Source organism: Oncorhynchus keta, chromosome 1 (genome assembly GCF_023373465.1).
Source record: "Oncorhynchus keta strain PuntledgeMale-10-30-2019 chromosome 1, Oket_V2, whole genome shotgun sequence".
NCBI lineage: Eukaryota > Metazoa > Chordata > Actinopteri > Salmoniformes > Salmonidae > Oncorhynchus > Oncorhynchus keta.
Window position 1 is genome coordinate 36,516,266 of NC_068421.1, and position 12,362 is coordinate 36,528,627.

Genomic DNA, 12,362 nt, shown 5'->3' on the forward strand with positions numbered 1-12,362 from the left:
CTCAGGGCAGACCTATGATAAAGTACCTACCCTCAGGGCAGACCTATGATAAAGTACCTACCCTCAGGGCAGACCTATGATAAAGTATCTACCCTCAGGGCAGACCTATGATAAAGTACCTACCCTCAGGGCAGACCTATGATAAAGTACCTACCCTCAGGGCAGACCTATGATAAAGTACCTACCCTCAGGGCAGACCTATGATAAAGTATCTACCCTCAGGGCAGACCTATGATAAAGTATCTACCCTCAGGGCAGACCTATGATAAAGTACCTACCCTCAGGGCAGACCTATGATAAAGTATCTACCCTCAGGGCAGACCTATGATAAAGTACCTACCCTCAGGGCAGACCTATGATAAAGTACCTACCCTCAGGGCAGACCTATGATAAAGTACCTACCCTCAGGGCAGACCTATGATAAAGTACCTACCCTCAGGGCAGACCTATGATAAAGTACCTACCCTCAGGGCAGACCTATGATAAAGTACCTACCCTCAGGGCAGTAGCACCTGGGTCCTGCCAGGCTGCTGGAGCAGGTAGCCCCGTTTCTGCAGGGCTGAGACAGGCAGTGGTCCACCTGCAACTGGCAAAGATCACCCTGGAACCCTGTAGCACACAGACGAAACACAGGGTCACATAGCATTAAACCTGAACACACACAGGAGCCAACCATGCAAACCATTCAACTACCACTATAACAAGCATGCACGGATGCATCACACACACACATTTCACACCGGTCACCCGACGTCTCACACTTCCCCATGACTGTCTATCTTCATTAACTCATTAGGTCAATTCAAAACAGAACCCTCACTCTACCAATAACAAGTCAACAAGTCCTGCATCTAGCCAATTACCTCCAGTCTTACTGCCCATCAAGCCAATTAACATCAATCATGTAGTGCGGCCTCCATATTGCTCTGGATGAGCCTGTGAGAACCCACTGCCCTCAGTCTGTCAGGCAGACAGACATACCACCACAGTCCTGTAATCACCCTTCTCTAATAAGATGTGGCTGGCCATCAACAACAGCCTCTGATTCTATAACAAGGTAATTAACCTGTCAAGTAGATCAGAAATGCACTCACTGGCCCGGGCCCCAAATATATCTAGTTGATAAGTTGAAAGGTTGTATTCTTCTCTGCATTCCCTATTTCGTTTGGAGACACTCACACACACACGCAGGCATGCATTCCACATGGGGTTGGGTCAGAGTGGGCTCGGTGGAATGGTGTCAAACACATCAAACACTTTTGATTTGCAAGCGTTTGATGCCATTCCATTTGCACCGTTCCGGCCATTATTATGAGCCATTCTCCCCTCAGCAGGCTGCTGTGATGCACGCTCATACGCATGTAGAGACAGACAGACACACACACACACACACACACACACAGTAGTTACCTGGAGGGCAGATACAAGTGAAGTTACGGCCCTCGTCCCCCTGCCTCAAGTCACTACAGATGGCGTAGTTCTGGCAGGGCCTGAGGCGGCAGGCATCAAACTCCTCACAGAATATCCCAGAGTAACCATCCTCACACTCACAGAAGAAGGTGCTCTAGAGGTCAGAGGGGACACGGGGTCACTGTCACATACTGACTCAAAACACTTTATACATCACTGGGATGGTTCTGGATACTGGGGCTACATGGGGCTCTGCGATTCTCTATTGTTAGTCCTGTACACCCCACCGATGCCCTTTTCCTCCCAGCTCCCCATAGTGTGGTGTGCTAAATCACCCTGTAACAATGCACCTGTAGGGGGGAGGGAACAAGTTAGCAGGACCTCAGCCTATCACGCGTCTCCTCTCTCCTCTCCCTCCCTTCCTCTCTTCTCTTATCTTTTCTCTCAATCTTCACCTTGGTTCTCTCCATTTCCTCTCTCTACTCCTCTGTGCAGCAGTGATCAGTGTGCTAACAGTGACGCCCCTAGGGACCTAGCGAGAGGGGGGGCCCCAGGGAGTAGTAGAGATGCAGGACTTAAGAACTCTGTCTCCATCCCACAATACCTTTCTGGCAATAAGGCATGGTCTTTATTCTGTCTTGCTTATCTTTTTCTCCTCTCAGTCTCCTGTTGCTATGTTACCGCATAGTGTATCATCAAGACAATAGTATCGCAATCTTACAATATTCTGCTGAATTACAGCAGTTACCTTCTAGTATATTGAGGGGAAAACCTGCTTTCTGAATATTGAAAGTGACATTTTAAGCCTTGAAATATTGTTCGCAGGATCAAGCCCAAAGACAAGGGACTGATTCACCAACTCAAGGGCAGCTGACATCACATATCTGATCCCTGACCTCTTACCACAGAGGGCTGAGTGATGCACTTCCCCTTCCCAGAGCATTGTGGGTCGCTGAAGCGGCTGCCAGGCTCCACACAGCTGCTGGCCTTCACTGTCAGATTGAGACGCAGGGTGACCTCCGAGCCACTGGGGGCGCCCATGCGCAACACACCTACAACGGGAGAGAGAAAAAACAGTTATTCTAAGGTCCTAGCTGATTCACCTTGATAAATATGAAAAGGCTGACTACATGTGAGCAATATTGAACAAACTGCCTATTTAACTAGAGAGAAAGTGGTGGTTGGGGGTGAGGGGTCGACAAGGACTTAGGTACAGAGGCTAGGTGCAGAGAGAAGTGATGGTTCCTTGCAAAGAAGATTATGTTTAAACTAACAGAAGATGAACATCATTGTGCGCAACATTGACCAGAACACCTTACGTTTGACAAATGTTCTAGGAGGGGTTGCATATGGATCATTGCCTGGATAAGACACCTCTAGCTGCCACTGCAAAAGAAAAATGGATTCCTCGGCGACCAACTATTAGAGAAATGTTGAAGAAAAGGCCATGTGAGCAAATATGAATCAAAACAGAAGCATCCATTTTAAAATAGACTCAAAGTGAAGATTAACAGTCATCGTTATGAACCTGCTCTGAGGCAATAAGGCGTGAGCACAGCCAGGATAAGTCATTGCCACAGCAAAGCCCTGCAGCCAATCAGGAGTCTGTACAAGCTGGTCCCCTAACACCTCGCCATTTTCTGGTTAGATCAGCCCAGTGACGTTTGTTCCTCACAACACAAGCTCACAAATGCACAGTCACTGCTCTTCTTGTATGCAGCACTCCCATGCAGTCACACACATGCTGCATTTAGACAGGCAGCCCAATTCTGATATTTTTTTCACTAATTGTTCTTTTGACCAATCACATCAGATCTTTTCACATCAGATCTTTTCACATCAGATCTTATCACATCAGATCTTTTCACATCAGATCTTTTTCAGAGGTGGACTGATTGGTCAAAAGAGCAATTAGTGCGAAAAAAATCTGAATTGAGCTGCCTGTCTAAACGTAGCATTAAACACGCACACTGTAAAAAGGACAACTTCACCGCATCAAAGGGACGATGGACGGGGCCATGTACCGTCAAATCTTGGGTGAGAACCTCCTTCCCTCAGCCAGGGCATTGAAAATGGGTCGTGGATGGGTATTCCAGCATGACAAAGACCCAAAACCCACGGCCAAGGCAACAAAGGAGTGGCTCAAGAAGAAACACATGAAGGACCTGGAGTGGCTTAGCCAGTCTCCAGACCTTAATCCCATAGAAAATCTGTGGAAGGAGCTGAAGGTTCGAGTTGCCAAACGTCAGCCTCGAAACCTTAATGACTTGGAGAAGATCTGCAAAGAGGAGTGGGACAAAATCCCTCCTGAGATGTGTGCAAACCTGCTGGCCAACTACAAGAAACGTCTGACCTCTGTGATTGCCAACAAGGGTTTTGCCACCAAGTACTAAGTCATGTTTTGCAGAGGGGTCAAATACTTGTTTCCCTCATTAAAATGCAAATCAATGTATAACCTTTTTGACATGCATTTTTCTGGATTTTGTTGTTGTTATTCTGTCTCTCACTGTTCAAATAAACCACCATTAAAATTATAGACGGATCATTTCTTTGTCAGTGGGCAAACGTACAAAATTATCAGGGGATCAAATACTGTTTTCCCTCACTGTATATGTATATTTTACATTCCACTCTGTATGCCAACATCAGTATTTCATTCACACCATCTGTCTCATGTACATACATGCATCCATGCACGAGTGGGAACGTGTGTGCACGAGTGGGAACGCATGTGCACGAGTGGGAACGCGTGTGCACGTGTGGGAAGGTGTGTGCACGTGTGCGTGTGTAGTGCATGTTTTTACATGTGAGGCAGATTACAACAAGCAGACATAAACACAGCTCCACAGCAGTCTTGCTCTCAAGGACGTGACTCATTTATTATCCAGAGTGGTAAACCGCCAAACACGATGACAGAAAAACAACTCTTTCTCTCTCTTTAATTCTCTCTCCCCTTCCTCTCCTCTCTCCCATCCCTCACTCTCCCTCTATCTCTCTTCCCCCCTCTCTCTTGATGTTGCCCCCCCACAAACACGATCTCCTCAGACAGAGCCGCAGGATCTCAGGCGGAGTGTCTTCAGCCAGCACAAGGTCAGTGGACAGACAAACTGAGACATGACAAAGCTGTGTTGTTATGGAGGTCACGCACAGGGGTCAAGTAGAAAATTCACTCAAGGGTACGACACCAATTATGACACCACACCTGCTGGGATCTACCGAACCCTCAGGGTGTACGTTAATGTAACATTCCTCATTGAAAATAGAAAGACTTAGCCATAAAATATGCAGAAAGATAACAAAATTGAATTCCAGAGCCAAGTGTTTATGTGCGCCACCCCCATACAAATGAGCCATTATCATACTTTTTATGGAAATTGTGTTCTTGATTGACATTTCATGCAAATTACTGATCCAGACAACTCGGAACACAGCAGAGAATGAGAATGGTAAAATTGAAGACATGATGGAATATCATACTATCTTATTCATGGCTCTGACTTTGAGGTACCTTACACCAATAAACTACACGTATGTTCTACGTATAAATATGTATTATATGCACTTTTATCACTAGATGTGCTATGCAAGGATCCATTCCCTTGGAGTTGAAGATAGTCATCTCTAACCCAAAATACAGTATGCACCAATGACAGGTTTGGAAATATGGAAGTGATAGTGCCATAACACATATGAATATATGTTTACTACCAAATGGACAGACAGAATAGAGTAACCTTTATTCCTCCATATGGTTTTTAACAGTTGTATTGAAGTGGCAGAAAGCCTTCTGTTCCACATGGGAACCAATAAGATTACATAAGTAAGTCAATTGAGATGGAGGAGGGGCCTTACTGAGGAAGTAATTGTGTCTTATGCACTACACCATCAGATGTGCTACTGGATTCATTTCTTAGGAGATTGTAACCTCTTACCATAAAACATACGCACCAGTGGTAGGTAAACAAGTGCTTGCTACATGTGTCTAGGTTTCCCACAAGATGGACAGGAGGAGAGAATAACAGGAGAAAGTTCCTTCCTCCATACTATTTTTTTTGTTTGTGACCAACTTTTAATTTAGTTAAGTATATATATATATTTTGTTTTGGGGGGTACAGGTGCAAACACTATCAAGGAAATGCATGCAAAGATAACCCAAACCACCCCTCCTCCACGTCTACCCGCCCGCATCCTCCCTCCCCACCCGGAAACCATGTTTCCCACCCCCCCACCTCCCGAATCCATATCGTTTTTTTGTAGCAGTATTATTGTAGTTGTAGAAGTGCTTCCTACTTACTGAGGAAGTAGTTGTGTCCCAGGGGGAGGAAGTGGTCAGGGACAACCAGTCCATCTGAGACCTGCTGGAACCACATGATGGTCCCCTCCACCAAGGAGGAATTCTGGAAGCCATCCTTGTCAACACGCCACAGGACGGGAGCGCCACTCACATTCACCACAATCCTGAAGAGAGAGGGAGCAAGAGAGAGGGGAGAGGGGAGGGGGATAGAGAGGGAGAGAGAGGGGAGACGGGAGGGGGGATAGAGAGGGAGAGAGAGGGGAGAGGGGAGGGGGGATAGAGAGTGTAAGAGAGAGGGAGGGGGAGAGGAGAGGGGAGAGGGGGATAGAGAGTGTAAGAGAGAGGGAGGGAGAGAGAGGGGAGAGGGGAGGGGGGATAGAGAGTGTAAGAGAGAGGGAGGGAGAGAGAGGGGAGAGGGGAGGGGAGAGGGGAGGGGGATAGAGAGGGAGAGAGAGGGGAGAGGGGAGGGGGGATAGAGAGTGTAAGAGAGAGGGGAGAGGGGAGGGGAGAGGGGAGGGGGGATAGAGAGTGTAAGAGAGAAAGAGAGTCTGAGCCAAACACTTTTGTTACCAGCCTGCTACAGTGCTTTCAGAAAGTATTCATACCCCTTGATTTATTCCACATCTTGTTGTTACAGCCAGAATATTTAAAAAATAATACAATTACAAAAATTCACACTCATCTACACACCCCATCATGACAAAGAGAAAACATGTTTTTTTAAACATTTGAGCAAATTGATTTAAAAAAAATTATATACAGAAATATCTAACTTAAATAATTATTCACTCCAAATTGAACTTAGGTGCATCCAATTTATTTGTTCATCCTTGACATGGAGTCCACCTGTGGCCAATTCAATTGTTTGGACATGATTTAGAACGAAACATACACGCCTATAGTAGGGTCCACAGTTGACAGTGCATGTCAGAGCAGAAACTATAACATGAAGTCCAATGAACTGTCCGTAGATCTCCGAGCTAGAATTGTGATGAGGCATATATCTGGGAAACAATTTCAAGAGTGTTGAGCACCGTGGTCTCCATCATTGGGAAATTGAAAAAATGTGAAACTACCCAGACTCTGCCTCGAGCTGGCTCTCCATCCAAACTGAGCAACCGAGCAACTGAGCAAGAAGGACCCAATGACCACTCTAACAGATCTACAGAGTTCCTTGGCTGTGATGGGAGAACCTGCTAGAAGGACAACAGTCTCTACAGCACTTCAACAATCTGGGCTTTATGGGAGAGTGGCCAGACAGAAGCCACATAATACACCTGGAGTTTGCAAAAACACATGTGAACAACTCTGTGATCATAAGGCAAATTATTCTGTGGTCTGATGTGACAAAAATGGAACTCTTTGGCCTGAATGCAAAGCGGTATGTCTGGAGAAAACCAGGCACAGCTCAGCACCCATATAACACCATTCCTACCGTGAAACATGGTGGTGGCGGCATCATTCTATAGGGTTGCTTTTTAGTGGCAGAGGCTGGGAGACTGGTAAGGATAGAGAGAACAAATAATGGAGCCAAATACAAGCAGATCCTTGATGAAAACCTGCTTCAGAGTGCAAACAACCTTGGACTGGGGGCGAAGATTAGACCCCAAGCATACAGCCAAAGCAATGCTGGAATGGCTTTAGATCAAGAATGTGAAAGTCCTTGAGTCAAAGCCTAGAAATCTGTGAGAAATGCTGTTCAACGCTACTCCCCATCTAACTTAACAGAGCTTGAGAAAATCTGCAAGGAAGAATGGGGGAAAATCCACAAATACAGATGTGCAAAGCTGATACAAACATACCCAAAAATTACTCAAAGCTGTTATCGCCAGCAAAGTATTAACTCAGGGGTGTGAAGTATCGACTCAGGGGCGTGAATACTTATGTAAAGTAGATATTTCTGTATTTCAATTTCAATAAATCTGCTTTCACTTTGTCATTATGGAATATTGTGTTTAGATGCGTGAGAACCCAACAAAATGGGAAATGAGTCAAGGGGTATGAATACCTTCTGAAGGGACTGTATACGTTTTTATAAAACACACAAAACCCTGTGCTAGTAGGATGGGATGGTGGACATGAGTAATGCCTGTTCCTGTCTGTCTCAGTGGGGGGTACTATACTGCTCACTGTGGTGACTGTACAGCCCCGGAGGCCAGGGAGTAGAGTTATGACTGATGTGGTCAAGGGCCATTACTCATCTGACTTTGGGCCAATTACTTGAAGAGAGAGTCTCTCTGCACAGACAGAGAGTGTCAGCAAAGCAGATGCACTCTAACTCAACACAAGACCAGCTACACTCCCAGACTCCTCCCACTGGCTAAGTCACTCAAAGATAAATAAAACACACACACATAAGTAAATAGGAAAGCATTGACCTTTCTAAAGCCTTCGATACTGCTGACAATTTTTTTGTTGTTGCATAAATTACAAACTTATGGGCTTCGAAATAGAGATCTCGAACTGGTTTAGGAGCTACTTGGTTTATAGGAAACAGTTTGTTTCGTGGAACAGCGCAGTATCGGAGTTCAAGAACATGCCCTGTGGAGTTCCTCAAGGTTTGATCCTTGGTCCATAGCGTTTTAAATGTATGTTAATGTCAGTTTTGATTGATTGTACACGTTATATTGTTTGCTGATGACATCAACATCTTTCTGTCTGATAAAGATGGTCAGAAATTGATCGTTAAAATGAATTCGTAATAAAACAAATTTAGACGACTGGTTTAAAGCAAATAAGGTGTCTTAAAATTAGGGCTGTCAAAGTTATGCGCAGCCTGTTTATCGTTTACACCGTAAATCATGTCTCCATTTTTTCACCGCATGGAAAGGTTCAAGAACAGACCCAAGAACAGACCCAAGAACAGACCCAAGAACAGACCCAAGAACAGACCCAAGAACAGACCCAAGAACAGACCCAAGAACAGACCCTTTTAAGCACAGAACACAACATGGAACACAGCTACAGTCAATGCTTGTGCATTAAAATAGCTGAAGACTTGTGTGCCTCTAGCCAGAATATGTAAAAGTTATGCCCGATATTACCAGAGTTATATTTTTTCTTTCTGCCGTGGATTCGTGTGCATGTCGTGGGCCATTCTAAAATAGCGCGTGTGTGTGCTCTGCGCAAGTGTAAACTTCAAGAACATTGATAAGAGGGAGTAGACCTACTTAAACATTGATAACAGGGAGTAGGCCTACTTAAACATTGATAAGAGGGAGTAGGCCTACTTAAACATTGATAAGAGGGCGTAGGCCTACTTAAACATTGATAACAGGGAGTAGGCCTACTTAAACATTGATAAGAGGGAGTAGGCCTACTTAAACATTGATAAGAGGGAGTAGGCCTACTTAAACATTGATAAGAGGGAGTAGGCCTACTTAAACATTGATAAGAGGGAGTAGGCCTACTTAAACATTGATAAGAGGGAGTAGGCCTACTTAAACATTGATAACAGGGAGTAGGCCTACTTAAACATTGATAAGAGGGAGTAGGCCTACTTAAACATTGATAAGAGGGAGTAGGCCTACTTAAACATTGATAAGAGGGAGTAGGCCTACTTAAACATTGATAAGAGGGCGTAGGCCTACTTAAACATTGATAAGAGGGAGTATGCCTACTTAAACATTGATAAGAGGGAGTAGGCCTACTTAAACATTGGGAGCATTAATAGCTGTATGTTACAGTGACTTTTGTGTTGTTTATGGTGAAAATGCTATTTAAACATTCTGACGTAGATCATTTTGTGTTGTTTATGGTGAAAATGCTATTTAAACATTCTGACGTAGATCATTTTGTGTTGTTTATGGTGAAAATGCTATTTAAACATTCTGACGTAGATCATTTTGTGTTGTTTATGGTGAAAATGCTATTTAAACATTCTGACGTAGATCATTTTGTGTTGTTTATGGTGAAAATGCTATTTAAACATTCTGACGTAGATCATTTTGTGTTGTTTATGGTGAAAATGCTATTTAAACATTCTGACGTAGATCATTTTGTGTTGTTTATGGTGAAAATGCTATTTAAACATTCTGACGTAGATCATTTTGTGTTGTTTATGGTGAAAATGCTATTTAAACATTCTGACGTAGATCATTTTGTGTTGTTTATGGTGAAAATGCTATTTAAACATTCTGACGTAGATCATTTTGTGTTGTTTATGGTGAAAATGCTATTTAAACATTCTGACGTAGATCATTTTGTGTTGTTTATGGTGAAAATGCTATTTAAACATTCTGACGTAGATCATTTTGTGTTGTTTATGGTGAAAATGCTATTTAAACATTCTGACGTAGATCATTTTGTGTTGTTTATGGTGAAAATGCTATTTAAACATTCTGACGTAGATCATTTTGTGTTGTTTATGGTGAAAATGCTATTTAAACATTCTGATGTAGATCATTTTGTGTTGTTTATGGTGAAAATGCTATTTAAACATTCTGATGTAGATCATTTTGTGTTGTTTATGGTGAAAATGCTATTTAAACATTCTGATGTAGATCATTTTGTGTTTCCGTCCCTTACAATCAAAGCATAATATTCCTGTAACTCTGCACTGCTTTTTAAATGGAGAAATATTTATTTAGGGCCACACATGAGCAAATCGCGATTAACTAATGCCATTAACTCGATTCATTAGTTAAATCCTTTGACAGCCCAATTTGAATGATTCAAAAGCTTTTACATGCTCGTGATTCTACATTTTCTATTAGGAAATCGATTATCCCACGTTCAATCTACGAAATTCTTGGGGGTCCTCATTGATGAAAAAACAAACTTCAAAAATCACATTTAATTTGTTTAAAGAAATATTGATGGGGCTGCAGCTGAGAGGTTCACCATTTCCAGTTCCTCGGTGTGCACATCACAGAGGACCTGAAATGGACCAATCACACCGACACCGGGCTGGAGAAGGTGCAACAGTGCCTCTTCAACCTCAGGTGGCTGAAGAAATTTCGCATGGGCCCTCAGATCCTCAAGAAGTTCCACAGCTGCACCATCGAGAGAATCTTAACCGGCTGTATCACCGCCTGGTATTGCAACTGCACTGCCTTCAACCGCAAGGCTCTATAGAGGGCGGTGCGGACGGCTCGATAAATCACTGGGGGGCGAGCTCTCTGACATCCATTACATTTACACCAGGCAGTATCAGAGTAAGGCCTGGAAGATCACCAAGGACTCCTCGTTATCCGAGCAATGGACTGTTCACTCTGTTACAATCTGGCAAGCAGTATCGAAGCATCGGTTCTCGAACCAACAGGCTCCGAGACAGCTTCTACCACCAGGCCATCAGCCTGCTGAACAGCAACCTCTAGCTGACTCCCTGCAAAGACCTGACAACTTGTTCTTTTTTATTATACTTTTTTATTATTGATAGTGATTATTGTGCTGCATTGTTGAAAGAGCTATAGCACGCAAGCATTTCACTGTACCTTATATACATGCTGTAAGCTGTGTATGTACGACTACAATTTGAAGTAAGTAAAGAAGCAATCTCATCTCTCTCTCTCTCTCTTTCTCTCTCTCTGTAGCCATCTTCCATTCAGCCTCGTTCTCATTAGCATTCCTAAATTGATGTCACTTTCAGTTTGTGTCTGCGTGTGTGTGTCTGCATGTGAGCTTGCACAAGCGCAGGCGCCATCAGTAATTAGACAGCACACCAACACAACACAAACACTATATTTGCATGCAACCAATAGCAGACACTGTTGTGCTGATAAAGACCTCTAATGTCTCCACTCCCCCATCATTCATATAGACACACTATAAATGGACACCTACCACTTTGCATGACCAATAAAATACATTTAGGATGCTTGCTTAAATCAGAACACATTTCAGTCAGGCACTATACTTGGACAACACAATGGAGGTCATTTTCTACCATCGGGTTGCTGACTAAATAATGAAAGACTGCAAGTTCCATGTAAATGACACAGCACGATAATCATAAGACAATGATCTCAAGGGAAGACAGATGTAGTGCAGTCTCCAGTGTGGTTTTATGCAGAACTACAGTTCACTTGGGAGGGAGGGAGAGGTTAGGATAAACAGGGGAGGGAGGGAGAGGTTAGGATAAACAGGAGAGAGAGGGAGAGGTTAGGATAAACAGGAGAGAGAAGGAGAGGTTAGGATAAACAGGAGAGAGAGGGAGAGGTTAGGATAAACAGGAGAGAGAGGGAGAGGTTAGGATAAACAGGAGAGAGAGGGAGAGGTTAGGATAAACAGGAGAGAGAGGGAGAGGTTAGGATAAACAGGGGAGAGAGGGAGAGGTTAGGATAAACAGGAGAGAGAGGGAGAGGTTAGGATAAACAGGAGAGAGAAGGAGAGGTTAGGATAAACAGGGGAGAGAGGGAGAGGTTAGGATAAACAGGAGAGAGAGGGAGAGGTTAGGATAAACAGGGGAGGGAGAGAGAGGTTAGGATAAACAGGGGAGGGAGGGAGAGGTTAGGATGAACAAGAGAGAGAGGGAGAGGTTAGGATAAACAGGAGAGAGAGGGAGAGGTTAGGATAAACAGGAGAGAGAGGGAGAGGTTAGGATAAACAGGAGAGAGGGAGAGGTTAGGATAAACAGGAGAGAGAGGGAGAGGTTAGGATAAACAGGAGAGAGAGGGAGAGGTTAGGATAAACAGGAGAGGGAGGGAGAGGTTAGGAT

The 12,362-nt window shown here is 43.9% G+C and overlaps 1 protein-coding gene across 1 annotated transcript in view; it reads right to left on the reverse strand.

The window, feature by feature from the left end:
• Positions 1–12,362, reverse strand: part of LOC118383166 (delta and Notch-like epidermal growth factor-related receptor) — an 80,935-nt gene that overhangs the window by 19,400 nt on the left and 49,173 nt on the right. The window contains exons 4-7 of the mRNA XM_035769793.2: positions 5,705–5,868; positions 2,314–2,462; positions 1,411–1,564; positions 496–609 (exon numbers count right to left, since the gene is read on the reverse strand). Of these exons, the coding sequence (XP_035625686.2) occupies positions 496–609; positions 1,411–1,564; positions 2,314–2,462; positions 5,705–5,868 (581 nt within the window). The remainder of the gene's footprint in view (positions 1–495; positions 610–1,410; positions 1,565–2,313; positions 2,463–5,704; positions 5,869–12,362) is intronic.